Here is a 19,163-nt window from a genome sequence, read left to right on the forward strand (position 1 = left end):
CCTAACTTCTTCTTTTTGTTTGACCTCACTTACATACTTATAAACTGAAACCCAGCTAAAAGAAAGCAACCTTGTGAATGTGAACTTTTTTAGGACTGATATTATTATTGTTCTGAATCTTTTGGCAGCCTAAATGATTAATATCACAATTTGTCTGTGTCTGTGAGCATGCTAAAAAATATTAAAGACTTCAACCATGCAAGCAGCCCTCAGAGACATTAGCCTACTTTGGCACAGCTGTGCTCTGAGCTAAATGCTAACGTTAGCATGTTAAATTGCTGCATTGACAATGATAACATGCTGATGGAGAGCAGGTTATGTTAAACAGGGTCACTACCATAGTTCAGCATAATCACATGCTAACATTTGCTAGTTGTTACCAAACCCAAACTGCAACTGTGCCTAATGGATATGTCTTTATGTATGAAGGTATTTAGTCATAAACAAAAGTATTAGTCAAATTCAAATGTTCACCATTGTGCGATTGCCTAATATTATAACTTTACAGCCCATTTTGTAACTAATGGAAGCAGCATTCTCACTCTTTACATGTACTCCTAAGTAATTTAAACACAACAACATAAGAAAATATTGTCCAGGCTGTTACCCTTAAAGTTACCCTTTAAGTTACTCTTTTTTTAACAATACAGTCTCCAGCCATAGTAGCAGCTCTGACTGTCTTAATTTGGCATAATGGTGCCTTAAACATGTTTAGCATCATAGATCAGCATGATCACATGCTAATATTTGCTAGCAAACTGCAGCTGAGGCTAACAAAACTATTGGACTAATCGGAATTTTCACCTGACTACAGCAATGGAAAAGTCATCAAAGTCATTAAGTTATAGAGAATATATCTCCAAAGTGGTGAACTAAACAACCAACTTCTGAACAGACCATCTTACAATGCCACTAGCCTGGCTTAGAATAACTGAATCGTCCATTGAGGAACATTAAAATGCTATTGTCAGCGTTGGCCTACAGAATATTTAGGGTGAGACAACTTAGCCAAGCTCTCTGTAGCACAGCCCTTCACAGTTTTGGTACTTCCAGACTGATACTGATTAACTATTGAACCTGCACTCAGTGAGCGGTGCTGTGCAGCCTGTTGAGTGCTGCTGTAACCTGCTGACCTCAGGAACGAAACGGTCATGACAGGACACAAACAGTCTGAGCGAGGTGGAAACTTGGCCACCTGCCTGAGGGCTCAGATAAGAAGAGTCACTCAGTGTTGTAGAGGAAAGACAGTACAGTTTACAGCCCTGGCAGCATCTCCCTACACCTGATCAACACAGTCTCACGGCATTTCGTGTTATAGTCACGAAATGAATCTATTGATTCGTGTTCACCAACACCATTTCTCCATTTTTTTCGTGTCACACAGAACGATTTTAAAAGCAATGTAAATAATAACAAATTAGAAGGAAAAACAGATTTACAAAAATACAGATTTCAGTATTCTGACACAGAACGATTTTAGAAGCAATATATTTCTATTGGTAGTAGGCCTATGTTTCGTGCCTGCACCAAATAATAACAAATTAGAAGGAAAAAGAGATGACAAAAAATACAGATTTCAGTATTCTGAGGCTCTGAGCCATTTCTTTTCCTCGCGCACGGCAAATAAACTTCGACATTATACAATTTAAAATAAAAGGGATAGGGTTAGGCTTAGGGTAAGATATTGAGTAAGAAAATGTGTTTATGAACCACACAGCTTCCGGTCTTCCAAGACCCGACCGGACAAAAAGACGTGGTGCAGGCACGAAACATACTACCAATAGAAATACATTGCTTTTAAAATCGTTCTGTGACACGAAAAAAATGCGAAAATCGTGTTGGTGAACACGAATCAATAGATTAAATTAATTTCGTGACTAGCACACGAAATGCCGTGAGACTGGGTTGACCTGATGCAAAATACAAAGAGTGGCCTGGCTTCAGGTTCATTAGAAGTCTATCAAACACCTCACCACTCATCTTTGGAGAGCACGTAGTGTTGGTTTCTAAATCAGTGTAATCTTGAACTAAGGTATGATGATTTGGATCATTTGGGCCACATTTAAATATCATTTAGTCCAGAACACAGTTAGCATAGCATTAGCACAACATTTAGTATGAATTAAAGCAACAGTTCAACATTTGTATTCACCTTCTTGCTGAGAGTTGGAGGTACCTGTACTCTAAATATAAAGCTACTGCCAGGAGCTGTTTAGCTTAGCTTAGCATAAGCACTGGAAGCTGGTGGGAGGTTAACCTGGCTCTGTACAAAGGTAAGAAAGAAATCCTCCTATCAGCAACAACAAAGGCTTACTAATTAACAGGAAGAGATTCCAGGAAGTCGCTGAGCCCCGTCAAAACATCCATCACAGTCCCTTTAAAGGGCAAATTGTTGTTTTTAGCCAAAGAGCTAAGTTGTTTGGCCGCTTACTAGCTTTACATCTAGCCTACTGACATAAGAGTGGATTCAATCTTGTCCTATTACTTTTGGCAAGAAGGCAATTAAGTATATTTTCTCAAAATGTTGAACTGTTCCTACAAAATATATTTATATTTACAGATGATACTAAATTGAATAGTGCGTACTCTAATAATTTGAGCTGTTTGAAAGGACAGGTACATCTCCATTAGTCACTTATGGCGCAGTTCCACTGCAGCGCGGAGCTCGCTTTAAGCGTGCCGTGTCGTGCCGTCCCCTTTTTTGGTTGTGCTTCCACTAGGCCTAGTTCCAGCGCGGCACGGCGCGGGGCCACTTTTTCACCTCTTTTCTGGCCCTAGAAAATTGTGGTTCTATCGGGGCCAACAAACAGGGCTGAGTCGGGCTGAGTATGCTAAACTAGAGAGAGGAGCGCTGGCAAGAGGGCTAGAACTACAACAAGATGGACATATTTGACCGTGATTTAATTGTAATACACGTTTCAAAATGATGCCGAAGTAACAACATACTGATACCGGTTAGTAAAAACCATGAATTAATGCTTTGTCAAGTCTGCAGACAGACGGCAGGCGAAAAACCTTTTAAAATTCGTGTTTTTCTAGATGGAGATTGGCTAAGCTAACGCAGTATATGCCCCGACCGTCCACACTCACAACAACGGCCTATACAGACATAAATAAAGCAGCGACTGTATTCACCATGACACGGCAGTCTGTGGTTTGTACTTGTTTAACTTTTGTCGAGTTTCTGAACATATATAAGGAGCTGTGAGCTCTGAGTGCTAACAGCTAACGGCTGTGTTGTGTTTCTGGAGTTCTCATTGAAGATGACGTCACGGCTCCGCCTACACTGCGTTACTATAGTAACTACCCCAGTTCCTAAACTGTAATGGAAGCGCAGCATGAAGTGAGTCGGCCCTGTTAAGGCCCAACGCGGCCAAGCCGTACCGAGCCGTACCGAGTGTGGCCGAGGCCGACCGTGTAGTGGAAATGCGCCATTAGACACAAAAACGTTTAAAAAAGGTTAAAAGATTAAAAAACAAGTGTCTCTTGTGATAGCTTTATTTAACAGAAGCATCAGGGTTTTTAAAGCATTTGTTTTTTTATCATTAACTAAGGGTAATGTCACACCTACCACAACCCCATCCAATAGTTTACAATTGTTTTCTGAGAGGATAAGAGAGGACAGGAGGGCAGTAATCACAGGCGCTGCAGGTAGCATAGTTATATTACAGGACAACATTTGAACAAAATGCTAAACTGCAAAGGTGGGCTCCTGCTGAATTGACAATACAGCATTGTCAGACGCATGCCTTTGAAACAATCAATGTCAAGTACATGGAGACACAGCCCATGTCTCTCATGGCTACAAGGACACAGGACTTTCATGTAGAATTCCCATAATTGCAAATGGAACCAAATGTAGAAAATGTAACAAAAACCTGAACCTTGGTTTGGAAATGCAGGTGTGAAAAATACCTAAGTCAGCTTATACATTAAAGCTGTTGTTTCTGAAAACCTGGCTGCCAAATCCACATCAGCAAATATTAGTTTAGGTCAGTGGAATATAAAACCAAGTCTCACGGATTTTCTATGAATAATAAATGATTAGCTTGTATTCTATTGGGTATATATAATTCCTTGCTCAGATTTGTGTTTGCTCTAGGAACACTGTGTTAGCATTCAGTACAGTATCAGAGATATTCAGGCTAACGTTTGTTAGAGAGTCTAAATCTCTCAGATGACAGCAACAACATCTGCTTTACCGAAGATCTCTCCTTATCTGACTCACACACACTAACACACACACACCGTACTGTATATAGCTACAAGCGTACCTCAGACTTCCTTTCATTCATGCTTTGTGTCATTTGTTAGTCTGTTGACATGATTTACCACTGTGTGTTTTCCATGGTATTTAGGCTGTGGCATTTGCTTTGGCATTCAAGGGCACAATGGGATTTGTGTCAGTGCACATTCAAGACACTTGAGTAGTTAAACAGAGTGAGTAGAAATGCTTTGGCACTTCTGGCCAGGGTGTGCTGACATGTTACTGATAGACAAGTGTCTGACTGGCATACTGCAGAATTAGAATGGCATGATTCACATTACAGAGGTGCACTGATGACGTGTTTCTGTAGGCCGACCAGGATGTTAGCGTTGCAAAAACAAGGGGTTCTTTCCTTTGGATTTTGGAGAAAAAATCAGATCTGTGGCCAATACACATTGCTGATACCTACACATTTTGTTCAGCAGGATAATCTCCACATCTCAATAACAATCTTTTTGATTTTTATAGCTTAAAAACCATTGTCAGAAATAAAAAGAGCCAGCACTTGACAGCCACCACCATTTTCTTAGTTAAGTTTCGTTAACTACCGATCTTATTTCAGGCGTCTTTAAAACAAAAGTATGTTCCAAAAATGGTTGACTTCGAGATGAAGGAACCGGACTCATAACTGGGTTTTAGGACTCATTCCTGCACCACTCTGTGTTTGTTTTTTAGGCTTACTCTAGCTTTATGGATAGAAATAGAATTTTCTGTGTTAAAGGTCGACTTCCAAAAGACTCAGTTTCTTGCAGGCAGAGAAGCTTGATACCAATCTCTACACTGTCTCTACATTAACTATTAAGATTAGCCACATGACGGTTAGCTTGGCTTAGCATAGGGACGGCAACACGAGTCTATAGCTACTATTCACCCCTGCCCAGGCTTTGTGTTTCCTCAGATTATTTTCCGATGCTGTGTTTCCTAACCCTGAGCAGCTGCTGACTATCAGATGTCATGTCTGTGTCCTTATACACATGACCCTTTCATTTTTAGGTCATTTCTGTAGCTCATTCAATTATGTTTTCCTAACCATCTGTTCTGTATAGTAAGACAAAAACACTCAGCATTCTTGGTTTATATGTACCCTTCGATTGTTTTCCAGCCCAGGAGTCAAATTGAGAACCATTCTCTTTTGAAATTGATCTACCGTCAATAGAGTGGTGCAGGAAAGAGTCCTGACAGAGATTTTCTTTTAAATATGTCAGTTAATACACACTGGTAGATGTTCAAAGCTTTTGCATTTCTTAAAACCATTATTATCTAGCCCCTTGCTAACGAAACAAATGTAAAAGTAATGTTGATATGTGGAGTTTATTCTGACGAACAAAATGTGTACAGTAAGTATCACAAATCTGCAATATTCCTAAAACCATTGAAAAAATCCCATTGCTTTTTGTCAAGGGAGCCTTATAGATGCTAAATTCTAGGTCGGCCTACAGAAATACATGAAGAAAATACTGCACAGCACTATTGAGGTGAGTATCTTCCTCTAGCGCTCTGAAGGGACTCACTGTTGATACTGTGGCCCCCCTGAGGGGACCCAGGCCCCTCATGCGTCTCAGTGGGCTCTGACAGAACGATGTCTAAATCTGACACTTTCCATTGGCTGGGAGGCTTCCTGATGCCACTCCTGTCCTCCTCTGCACGGCCACACACACACCACGAAGGACAGTAACAACCACCAAAACAACACGGACATCATCACGATGACATCACAGGAACCACAAGCAAGCACCACCACAACAACAAGTGACATCACCAATAACATTAACACATTTAAGAGAACAACAACAGAAAAGGGAAGGAGGATGAAAAGGAGCCAACAAACAGGAAAAGGAAATAGAAAGCAAGTTAGAGCCCAGAAAGAGATATCAAAAAGTCAAACAAGTTGATCTAAAGCAGAAATTGCACCAACCTGAGAGGGAGCGAATGTGGCTGAGGGGGGTTGGTTTGGCTGGGGGGTCTGCAGGCATGGGGTACCCCGCCTCCTGCCTCCCCTCTGCTGGAACCTGGATGTAGGGGCAGACCGCCGCTACTCGCCCCGAGACTCCAGCGCCCGGGTGTGAGGAGGACTGAGGCGAGGACGGGCCTCCTCCATTCATACGACTCAACTGGAGGAGTGCAGAGAGGCAGGCTCAACACAATGAGGACATATCACATAGACCATATGATGGTCCAAGTGAACTAAGCAAAAACAAATATGAAACAGAAAAAAGTCATATACAGAGCCATGGTCTGCTGGAATTCTTTGCCAGTGAAAATGGCTTGAACATTTGTGGGGACACATTTTCAGATCAATTAAACATGCATGCAATATATGATTGGTCAACCGCTGAGAGATGTCCCGTCCCTTAGCATATCACGTACAAAGTGTTCAAGCGCTAGCAAATGTGTGTGTGGGAGAGAAAAGTCCCTCTGGAGGGAACACAGGGATTGCAACGTAGTAGGGCCCATTTGAGAAGCCTAATGACCTGGCTTCTCTGTCGCCAACCCGACTCAACAGGGCTGCTGTTTGTCATGTTCACAGAAAGAGAAACTTGGACAAGAAGAAACTCTGTGATAGTTTCTGATTAGCGCATGCACATTTTTGGGCCATTTTAGAATCAGTAGGCCATGGGGGAAATCCTTTTTTCAGTTTACATTACTTTTTTGAAAACTAATGCAGTGTCTGTGCCCTGCTCCTGCAAAGTGGGAGCAATGTTAGCTTTTCAATTTCCCACCAAAGTTTGCTAATATTATATGAACATTAGCTGCCTTTAGCTTAGCAATGATGATGATGATGTTTACAGTGTAGCTTAAGTGTCTCATTTCCAGATCGCAGCACTATTGAAAATAAATCGGTGTTCTAGTCATTTTTCTGAAAGATTGAAACAAATGATCACATCAAGACAAAGCTGTGTCCCCAGCTTCAATGAGGCCTATGCTGGTGCCCATTGTTCAAAGGTATAACAAAGAATGGTTCATCATTTTTATTGCAGAAATTATAATTGAACCGTGCCGGTGTGTTTGGACAAACATAATTTGTTTTGTTTGGCTTAATGATGTTTAAACGGAGGATCATTTTAGTTTTCATTCTGGTACCTATTTGTTCATTGAGAGAGACAAGCTGTTTTGTTTTTTTTATATATATATATATATGTTGTGTTTATGTGGCTATAGTGTGTAAATGTGTGTTTGACTTTTTGGGTGGCGACCCCAGGAAAAAATCAAATACTAATGCTAATTGGGATCGTGATGAAGACGTAAAAAAAAGAGTTGTACTACATGACAGTCAAGCTAACTTGAACCAAACTTAAAGGACACCTATCATGCTATATTTAAATGATATATTGTAAGGCCATACCTATATAAGGTATATTTATACGTTTCTGTTTTCAAAATACCAAACAGATCATGCATTTTAGCCATGCCTCATTTCGCTCTATGTGCTGTTCTCCAGCCCTGTTTTTGCAGGGGGCTGATTCTGTGAGCTGCAGCTGACCACGCCCCCCTGCAGGAGAGGGGAGCCGCTCTGATCAAGTCAGAAGAGGGGGAGAAAAATAGATCTCCGTCCTCCGTGTTTTATTATAGCCTATTATTATATAGAGTCTTTATTCATTTGTTTTAAAGCTCAATAAATAACAAAGAAGACCTATGACCGGCACTTTTCTCATTTTGTCCGGAAGATTTCAACTTTAACGGACATCTTGACCGGCGAAAGAAAACTGAAAACTCTGCCGCACGGTCCCCTCGTTCCTTGGAAGAGGCGGAGAGGTGGGTGTTTGTCATCTGCTGGTGGACTAACCGGAGAGAATTACAGTGCTTGCCTCGACGGGGAGGGATTGCATTGAATTAAAGCAGCAGGAGCAAACGCTTGCCTCGGGGAGGGAGAAAAACAGCCACAGCGGAGAATAAACAGAAGGGTAACCATGGTAACCATGCGCGGGAAGTCTTCTTCGCTGCTTTTGTGGCAGACTACAGCGCCACTTACAGGCCTGGCATATGTACTACAGCGTCTCCAGCGCTTTCGAGCGGCAATGGCCGGCCGTGGCCCAACCCCACATTCCCCTGATAGGTGGAGAGTTGGCCCAATAGCCGTAGCGCCACCGTCCTGACAGTGTTCAAATCTGGATCAGTCTGTATCAGATCCGTTGCAGCCCCTTTTTTAGAGATTTGGGTATGGAGGAAAATAGAGAGGGTTGTGTTTTCTGACACTTGGTGAGTTCCCTGGAACACCGGGGACACATATTCATGTATAAAAGACGTACAAAAGTGCATTTTGCATGATAGGTCCCCTTTAAGATAAATGCAACTGAGGTGTGTTTCAAAGATATGTTCAAAAAGACTTCAGCTTAGTGGCGTACCTCTGCTCTCTTCTTATGCAGTCGTTCCCTCAGGTCTCCGATGCGTTGGTCCATCACCGTCACCTGGGCGTTCCTCTTGTTCAGCAGATCCTTGTTCTGGGCCAGCTTGCTGCTCTGCTCCAGGTTATGACGGTTACGAGCCTGAAACACAAACAATAAGAAGTCGCACACACTCTTGAAGATATTGAAATGAAATGTTGTATTAAATATCTGATCGCTTGAAAATAAAGTATTATCGCATCCTATACAGAATGAGATGGTGTTACCTGTAGCTCCTGGTACAGTTTCCTCAGTTCCAGGGCTGCAGGACCAGACAGGGGTGATCCTTTCTGGCTAGTGTGTGGCCCCAGGGGCCCGCTGTGAGGCCCCTGAGCGTGTGGAGCAGAGTGTAGCTGAAGGCGTCCTTTCTTTAAATCATCCAGCTGCTGCGTCAACTGGTAAAAACATTTAGAAAGAACTTAAGGACTCATCCAAACTTAACGCTTTGCTAGGTCTTGACTGTTACAGTGAAATAGTGAGACGTTACCTGGTCCACTCTGACCACGGCAGACTGCAGCTCCGTCTGCTTCTCCTGGAACAGGCTGCTCACATGCTCAATCTCTGCAGCTGGACACACACAACAGGACATAGACATTTGAATTCACTATTTCAAGTACAATTACATTTCTTTCTTTTGCTTACTTATCAAGCCTATTTCAGAATCATAAATACTTTGTTTATGCTGAGGGGAATTGGGTTTTGTGACTGTTTTAGACTGAAATAATTAGTACAATTAAATACAAATATTTATATAAACATAAGAAGTGTAGGTAAAAGTATGCATTGAAAAGAAAAAATGAGATAAAATAAACAAGAAGTCAAAGTAAGAACGTGCAATAAAAGTAAAATATAATAAAGATGAATACACACAAAGTTATTGTAAAATGTATAAACATAAAAAGTCAAATAAAAATGTCCAATAAAAGATAAAACAAAATAGAGTTTAACATTTATTTTATATTACCATAAGAAGTTAAAGTAAAAACTGAAAATTGTACAACAATTTATAACATGTATTACAATATACATAATGGTTTATTAGTTAATAGGATATAAATGTTGAATTGCACATTTGAAGAGGGTTTGGCTGCTGATGGCGAGCATCCTTTCCAACAACAACAACAGTTACGTTTGTCTTTATGTTTGCAGGCCTGCATGCATTTACAGCAAAACTAATACAAACTAATCATATGTGGTTCATATATGGCTTATATTGATGTCAGTGTTTCCCCTAGGTTTACTGCTTTGGGGGGGGTGCTGCCTGAGCAGGGGGGGTTGGTGTTGGGATATTTTTTTTTAAATCCTCTTGAGCAGAGAGAGGAGCTGTGGACTATTGTTATTAATGCATCAGTGTTTCTTAGGGTCAAAATCACTAAACTAACAACTTAAAATGAAAGCGTTTAGTTTATTTAATAAAAGAGCACATGTTCAATGTGAAAAGTGACTGTAGATAGTTTAGTTGCAATTTGGTGCAGCGCCCCGCCAAGACAATGGTAGGGGAAACACTGGATGTATTAGTTTTTGATCAAGTGTATCTTCAGCCACACTTCGCCAAGGCTTTCCTCTCTATTGTATCATCAATATGTAGTCAGAACAGCAGCCACTTCTTTACAGAGTCTCTGCAGAGTGTTTGGGGCTCACAGAGGTTTCCGTTGATCAGTTTGCTGTAGTCCACCTGTCCTCTCATGGCGCGGATCTTCTTCAGCTTGGCTTCCTGCGTCTCCACCCGCTCCTTCAGCCGCTGCAGCTTCTCCGCCTCAGACTAAACCACAGAGAGGACACAAGCTCAAACACCCATCTCATTTCAGCTTTCATGTGACACAAATAAATGTTGAGATAAATAATCATTTTCAAGTTACTGGCTTCACCCAGCTTATATTCACCTAACAGACGGCCGTTAGTGGACATTGGTGATCATAATGAGGAGATTTTACAACAGGGCTTTAACCTATGGGCATCTGTGAAGTTAACTTCGAGGTATGCCTGCTAAAAAGTGTAATGAGCACCCTACAGTGCATATAGGATAAAAGGGTTTTGTTCTGCTGCCTTAAAGACACATGGAGCCCACCTGTGTCTGTCCATGGTTGGATCTGCCTCCCTGGTGAAGATACTTCAGTCTCTGCTCCTGGAAGAAAAGCAGAACGGGAGATTTTTTACTTTCACCTCACACATTATACGGAATATATGTGATGTTTTTTTTCCGTTGAGAATTTCATTTCTCAATTCTGACATGCAATGTAATAATATCTAAAAATGACTGCATTCTATTTAAAGAGGAGCTTGTTTCAGGATCCTAGTTTTGTTCATGCTGGCCCACAAAGACACCTAGGGCGTATACTACGAAGCGAGTTCAACATTTGACTTAGCTGGCCTGATAAAACTAAAACCCCTGATCAGAGCTAACAGGTACCAGGAAGCTGGTTATTGACTGTCTTTGTGAACCTGGGATTTTTCTTCAAGCTCTGTGCGCGATCTCAAAAGAATGAGCGTTGACTCATCTACCTCTTGGAAAGGATCGATCGCTGCGTTTAAGAATAGGCTATTAAAAAAATGTAATTTACCGGCCGATGCCTCCCATTATTTTTTAATTTGACAACCGCAGATTGAAAAGTAAAAAAATTTAAATAATTTGACTTGAGGGAAACGGGGAAATCAAAAAGTTTTTGGGCCATATTAAATCAAAATGAATTATATATTAGATAAATACCAATAGACTAATTAATTTACTAATTGGCTTTGTATTAGTCGCAATATACCAGCAGTGTAAGATGGATTTCGGAGGCATAAATAAATACATAACAAAAATGTATCGTTACTGCTTGAGTTTACATATAAAAGGTATTCCCTCAGCTGATAATCTGTGGCGCTTATTGATTGACTATACTGTAATGTGACACTATTGTCAAAATAAATAGTTAGTCAATGGCAGTATTTGCTACATTTCAAACCTAAACTCTGAACATAACCTGGGGCCTATACTACGAAGCAGGATTTTCGTTTAGCAAGCTAACTTCCTGGATTTCCGGTCCTACGATGCTGGTTCACTTCTTAGCGGGCTAGATAACTTATTGTGAACGGCTAGCCTCCGGAGCAGGATAGGTTCCAGGATAAAAGCACTGCCTGCTGACCAATCAGAGCTCAGTGTGCGGAGTTTAAAGCGATCAATTCATATGACAGGAGAAAGGAAATACAGTTTAAACTGCCGTTGCAGGAAAGACGGCCGGCCAAAATCACCGCTTGTGTGAACGTGAAAATTAATAGAATATCACCTCCCATCTTCAGAGCAATCTGACTATTATAACATTAGCGTTAAGAAAGCTTACTTAAATATCTGCCACAACTTAAGTAACCGGATCAAAGTAACATTACGTAGCCTACAGTCCGCGGCACTGTGAGTGCAGACGTCGATGTGTCCCATTATCATTCATATCATATCACATCATAATGTATCATATATTTCCTTTTTTGAGTCAGCTTCTTGAGCCGTATCTGGCGTGCAACACTCACAGTGTCACATACTGTATGCAGAAGTATTATTTTAAGCAACACATTAAGTTGACGAAACACTCGAGTCAAATGTAATTAAAGTCAGATCGTGTCTTAGCAGTGATATCATAAACCTGTTGATGTACGCATTCAAACGCTTTTTCTTTGACCAGCTGTATGCACCTTGCAGGTGCAGCTATGTGGCTTTTATCCTGGATAAAGTGTTTAAGTCATGGATGTTTAAAGTTTAACTTCTTCATATTTGACTAATATTATAGTTGACTTTTCATTCAGGAAGTATGACGCTGCGCTGTCAGTACGTGGCTTGTCCATGTTTGTGATTGGTCGAATGCTCCAAATACCACCCCTTTCATGTGAACGCGCACCTAACTAGATAGGACACGGCTGGCTTGAGCGATCCACTTGATAACCAGCGTCGTAGGACAGTTTAGCGAGAGCGTTTTTTTTTTGGATTTAGTCAACCGGATAACTCAAAACATATCCAGGTTATGTTGAACTAGATTCGTAGTATAGGCCCCTGGTCCGGAGCTTGGTGATCTACTATGTTAAAACACATCCACCTTTGTTATCGGGAAAACTCTGGCTTTAAGCTCTACATACCTACAGTAGTAGTACACCCCTCTGATGGAACATTGCATTTGTGTCACCTGTGCTTCTCCTGCTATGACAAGTCAATTTACACCATTACATTGTTATTATTTCACAGGGGAGATGACATCACATGTTTACCATCATAGCTCCACCCACTTTCAACCTGCCTTCAAGTCTAATTAGCCATTTCTCATTAAAACACTTGGCAGCACGATCCATCACCCTGCTTTACTTTCACCATGTTATGTCACATTTCTAAAACACGATCGATTAAAATACACTTATATTGATTTTCATTTATTTTGCATACACATATTATAAAGCAAGTAGAGGGAGAACAGACAGACGAGTGTGTGTGTTGCTGACTGAGGCAGTTTGCAGCTCACACACACTCAGAGGAAGAGGGAAATGGAATGTTGGCATGAAGCCTCCCATCATTCACCGGAAACACACACACACTCTGATAACACATTATATAATGGTAGCTCGTTTCAGTACATTCACAGGGCATGTGGAAGGTGCCAGGACAGGAGCTGTGTTTTCTTCTTGGAAGTCATCACTCACCTTTAGAAATGTTACGAGGATAGAAAGTGCCTCTACGCGGCTGCTGGGAGACTTTTCCATTCAGTGACTCAAGAAAATACTTGGAAACACTTACACACACTGGCTGGAAACACTTAAAAGCTGCCACTTAGAGGGAAAATTGCTGCTTTTAAAAACGCTGAGTATTAGCGTAACTTGGCCAAATAAAAAGTACCACAGTTGGCCTTGAAAAACCCAAATTGGCCAAATCTAAGCTGAAAGCTTTTTTATTACACTGTGACTAAACTTCATCAAATGAATTAAATAAATGTAAAGATGTTTTTTGGCTTGCCCTTCTGTGTCTTTCCTGGAGTTTTAATCTGTTTCAACTTCCCAGCAGCTCCCTGATGACCTCATTTCCTGTCAAATCAAAGGTCACTTCCTACTGTGGGAATGGCCATGATCTGTGCCTCACACACACACACACACACACACACACACACACACACACACACACACACACACACACACACACACACCACACACACACACTCACACACACACACACACACACACACACACACACACACACACACACCACACACACACACACACACACCACACACACACACACACACACACCACACACACACAGCTGATTACTTGCTATTGGCTCCAATGGTCTTTCCTGCCATACCTTAAACCCTGACCTGGATCACATGTCCTGTTTTCAAGGAAGACGTACAGAATGAGCCTTGCTCTCACACACACACACACACACACACACACACACACACACACACACACACACACACACACACACACACACACACACACACACACACACACACACACACACACACACACACACATTCCTCCAAAGACGTCACTTCTGGGGCCTCAAATACGACCTTTTAAGACAGACTCTAATGTAGATAACCTTACACTTACTGACAGGCAATCCATCCAACAGTTCTGTGTGTGTGTGTGTGTGTGTGTGTGTGTGTGTGTGTGTGTGTGTGTGTGTGTGTGTGTGTGTGTGTGTGTGTGTGTGTGTGTGTGTGTGTGTGTGTGTGTGTGTGTGTGTGTGTGGCATGCACAAGTTACCTTGGCGACCAACATCTGTTGCTGAGCCTCTATTTGTTGCTGTTGTCTTGTGGCCATTTCCTGGAGCTCCGAGAGGGTCAGCTCCACACGGGGAACCTACAACACGACAAAATAAAATGACATATAAATACTGTATGTCCATTGGAAAAACTTGTGTTTTCTCATCCATCACTGTTTTAATAATATTACAGAGTTTAGGCTTTTTTCAAAGATAAAAAATCCTCATCTGATTGATCTGGAACCCTCAACGGCTCAAAAAAAAATGTAAGCAAACGAATCACATTACCAAGTTTGACCCAAACTTCCTCCCGTTATTCCAGCGTGTATTTTTACCAGTAAGAATCATGATCATTACCTCGCCGTAGCGGCACATCTGTACTTATTCGCTTAAGGTGTGGTAAAGACAGAGGAAAGGCCTTTTGCCGAACCATGCTCCAGTTTCTTTAGAATATGCCCTGTGTACCGCACATTATACAGAGGGTGATCACTCTCTGTTTCAGCAGCTTTGTCGATGCATTAGCTAAGTGTCCGAAAATGTTGCGGACTTCTTGAAAATTATTCATACAGTAACCACACCAAACTTGTATTCATTTTCTCTCCCCACAAAATCAAGTCGAAACTAGTATTCTAAATCTGTGATTCGTCCCAGATTATTACAGTGATTAACGCAATGTTTTTGTTTTTAAATAGATTCACACCACCACCTTAAACGCAAAAAGAGCTTTATACTATAAAAACAGGGGAACATGGACCGTGTTAATCTCCAGGGATCGACCGGCACAAGAGTGTCGTAAGCAGTGTTGGGAAAGTTACTTCCAAAATGTAATACAGTACATATTACTTATTACTGTCTTTTTTAAGTAATAAGTAACATTACAATATTACTGTCTCTGAAATGTAATGAGTTACACTACTTTTATATTACTTTTGAGTTACTTTACCAAAATAACCGCTAGGTATTTGAAATGCTAAAATGTAGTTTAGTGCAGCTCATTATACATCCAGTGAAGGGCGATGTGGTATAGCATAACAACTGTGTAGGCCCTTAAGGCTACTAACAACTTGTATTACACGGCTTAGTTGAATACTGGATTCTGATTGTACATTCTTAACATGTGACACGGTGTTAATACAGTAGTACAGACCACTGTCAAGGACTATAATGAAGGTCGCTAAGGAGGATCAAGAAAGAGAAAGAAAAAGAGGTTAAAAGACGGAGCGATGGACGTCAGATAAATCACCAGAAGAAGGCAGAGAGGAAGTAAACAATAACAGGAACACGGAATGGGCTCTGCAGTTTGTTCAGTATATGGCCGTGTAATAAGCGGGATAATGTGCAGCGAGGCGGTCATTATGGGGAAAAGAACACCCGACAGGCGGATCAGGGAACCCGACACAAAGCGGAGGGATCTTGATCAGCCTGAAGGGTAAACACCAGGCTTACTAATCTACCCGCAACATTTTTCTCTGGTGTCGGAATGTCTCGCGATGTTTGTAATTCTTAAAAAACAAAACACCATTTAATTTCGGGTTAAAATGAGTTGTAACTGCATATATTACCCACATTTCATTAGTAATGCGTTACATTACTTCGTTACAGCAAAAAGTAACACATTACTGTAACTCCGTTACTTTTGTAACGCGTTACACCCAACACTGATCGTAAGGAAGTCTACCCTATAAACCATAGAAGTGTTTCGTTGTGTCATGTTGACCCAACGTTTATCTATGAGTTGTGAAATTGTGTAATCAAAATGATGTCAAACGAAATTCACTCTTGTCCTCCTCTTTCTATCAGCAACTATTCAGCTGCAAACACTGCTGTCCCTTCCACACACACACATTTGTCTTGCCTATTTCAGTGCACATTTAAAAGCAGTTAGCTCAGGCAAAGTACATATCTTAAAAACAAATGAATACAATTGTTACTGGATATTTTAGCATATACTCCATACATAAAGAACTTATAACGAAGACTGTTACTGAGAGTGACGGGAGATAAATGCTACACTACAGCTGCACACACACATCACCTCACACTTTAGGTCAAAGAGCCCCTTCAGTGTGCTACAGAAATGTTATTAGTCTAGCAGCTGGTGGCCTTGGCAGGGTGACAGAATTATAGTATTGGTTTGGGGGGAAATCGGTGGAATCTTATCTGCTCAGGGCTGTGACACACACATCAACCTCAGCTGGAAAAAAATCTAATCACACACATGATTTGTCCCATTTTTAAACTCAGAGGAGAGTTTTATCAAACCGAGCACACAGCGGAACACTTTGTCATGTAGCTGTTCTTCAGAACAAACATTTATAGGATTGTATTGTGTGTGTGTGTGTGTGTGTGTGTGTGTGTGTGTGTGTGTGTGTGTGTGTGTGTGTGTGTGTGTGTGTGTGTGTGTGTGTGTGTGTGTGTGTGAGGAGATGGGAGCAGAGGAATGCATTTAGCAGAAACAGCGGAAGGTGTTTGCCCGGTCACATCCTGCTATTGTGTACGCTCACTCATGGACACACGCAGACACACACACACTGCACCTGGTCTGATACGTTATTTCCAGCTTCTTTCTAAACCTCTGATTAGCTACTACACATCTAAAGCCGGTTTGTATGACCATGCAGCTCTGTACTGCATCTGTACTGTATCTGTACTGTAGATTATTACACTGCTTTGTTGAATACTAGATGTTTTTAATAACGACATTCTACGGTCTTTTATTTCTTTATATTACACGGCTTAGTTGAATACTCGATTATGATTGGTGAATTTAGACATTTCAGAGGTTGTTTATGTTTGGGCTCTGGCCAGGGCCGGTTCTAGACAATTTGCTGCACCCCCCCCAGCCAGAGAATCGTACAGTAGAAAAGATAATGATCAAGAAGCACCCCCCAGGATAGCCATAGCACCCCCTAAGCACCCCCAAGAAATGTATGTGTCTTTTTTTTTTTTTATGTGTGAAATTCATAATTTGAAAAATGATTGATTCGAAAATAATATGCTACAGTACAGTACAAGTAGCCTACTTCTGGGTCTCTGTGTTTCATTCAAGCTCTGCTCTGTGTGTGTGTGTGGCACGAGCCACGGAGCACGCACCGGTAGGTATCTACCGGAGATCGTTGTGGTTAGCATCTGGTGCTAGCTACGCTAACGGATATAAGGAGCTTTTTCAACAACAAGGAGGAGGGAGAACTCTCTCATGTCAGACTGAGAGTCTCAGATAACCTCAGCTCAGGTGAAGTAAAGGACTCTCTCAGTGTTTAGAGAGTTAACTTTAGTCTAAGTTATCTCAGTGGGTCTCAAACGGTTTGGTCACGATTAATGTAAATAAGTATTTCCGAGGCACACGTTTACATGATCATTATAAAAAAATAAGAGCATAAATGAAAAACAGGTATGAAATACTATATGACAGTAAAACAAGAATACAGTTTAAAGGGGACCTATCATGCAAAATGCACTTTGGTACGTCTTTTATACATGAATATGTGTCCCCGGTGTTCCAGGGAACTCACCAAGTGTCAGAAAACACAACCCTCTCTATTTTCCTCCATACCCAAATCTCTAAAAAAGGGGCTGCAACGGATCTGATAAAAACTGATCCAGATTTGAACACTGTCCTGATGTCAGGACGGTGGCGCTACGGCTATTGGGCCAACTCCACCAATCAGGAGGAGACAGCCACGGCCATTGCCGTTCGAAAGCGCTGGAGACGCTGTAGTACATATGCCAGGCCTGTAGGTGGTGCTGTTCTCACAGAATCAGCCCTTGCAAAAACAGGGCTAAGAAAGTGCAAATTGAGCGAAATGAGGCATGGCTAAAATGCATGATCTGTTTGGTATTTTGAAAAAAAAAAGGTATAAATATGCCTTATATAGGTATGGTCCTACACTATATTAGGATTAGCATGATAGGTCCACTTTAAAGGAGAGGTGTCATGGCCATTTCCACTGATCATAATTCCATTGTTGAGGTATACTAAAATAGATTTATATTGTGCATTTTTCCAAACTCACATTGGTTTCTCATACAGCATCTCTGTAAACTACTTGTATTCACTGAATTTCACTCTCTGCCTTTAACGGCTCGTTGTAGCTCCAATAGCTCCAGCCCCCACCCTCCCTGTGAGCACAGTGTGCTCTGATTGGTCGGGACGTTGTGAATCGCGCTGAGCTCCGTGGAGGTGTTGTTTCCTTGTTTAGCATACACAGCGAAACACAGCCAAACTCATCCTGAGCACACACAAAGTCAAAGCCGAAGTAAAAACAATAAGTGTGGCTTGATATTGAGTAAGAAAAAGGTTGATAAACGCTGTGAGAATGGGTCTGCAGAGAGAATTTCGCCGCGATCCCAACTGTCTGTTATCAGCCTGCAGCCAGGGAGGAGAAATCAGCAGAGAGTGTGTGTGTGTGAGGAAGTCCATGGATTGGTCAATTTGGACCAATCAGCGGGGGCTTAACGTAACGGCTCCGCGGACGTCACGTAACGGCTCCACAGATTGGTCCATTTCGTTCCGGGTACCGCATGACCGTATCGCGTCATAGCTCTGGGCGTGGCTACTGGGTGTTCACACGTCACAATGTCCAGGAAGAACATGGAAGAACATGAGAAAGTTCCAGCGAGGCGTTTTGGGGAGGTCTTTTCTGTGTTAGAGTTTTACTCCCTACAGGGTGTACTTTGAGGGGTTTTGACTCTGCAGACCATTTACATGCATAAAAACCTTCATAACACACAAGGGGACGGGTAATAACCGGAAAAGCATGACATGTCTCCTTTAAAAGGGGAGTGATTT

At 41.6% G+C, this 19,163-nt stretch overlaps 1 protein-coding gene across 2 annotated transcripts in view; it reads right to left on the reverse strand.

Annotated features, from left to right (window-relative positions):
- Positions 1–19,163, reverse strand: part of LOC117486794 (apoptosis-stimulating of p53 protein 1-like) — a 72,607-nt gene that overhangs the window by 18,939 nt on the left and 34,505 nt on the right. For both annotated transcript variants that reach the window (XM_034135345.1, XM_034135344.1), the window contains exons 5-11: positions 14,377–14,472; positions 10,718–10,774; positions 10,291–10,411; positions 9,137–9,216; positions 8,877–9,044; positions 8,611–8,751; positions 6,183–6,378 (exon numbers count right to left, since the gene is read on the reverse strand). In XM_034135345.1, coding sequence (XP_033991236.1) covers positions 6,183–6,378; positions 8,611–8,751; positions 8,877–9,044; positions 9,137–9,216; positions 10,291–10,411; positions 10,718–10,774; positions 14,377–14,472 — 859 coding nt within the window. The remainder of the gene's footprint in view (positions 1–6,182; positions 6,379–8,610; positions 8,752–8,876; positions 9,045–9,136; positions 9,217–10,290; positions 10,412–10,717; positions 10,775–14,376; positions 14,473–19,163) is intronic.

Source organism: Trematomus bernacchii, unplaced genomic scaffold, assembly GCF_902827165.1.
Source record: "Trematomus bernacchii unplaced genomic scaffold, fTreBer1.1, whole genome shotgun sequence".
Taxonomy (NCBI): domain Eukaryota; kingdom Metazoa; phylum Chordata; class Actinopteri; order Perciformes; family Nototheniidae; genus Trematomus; species Trematomus bernacchii.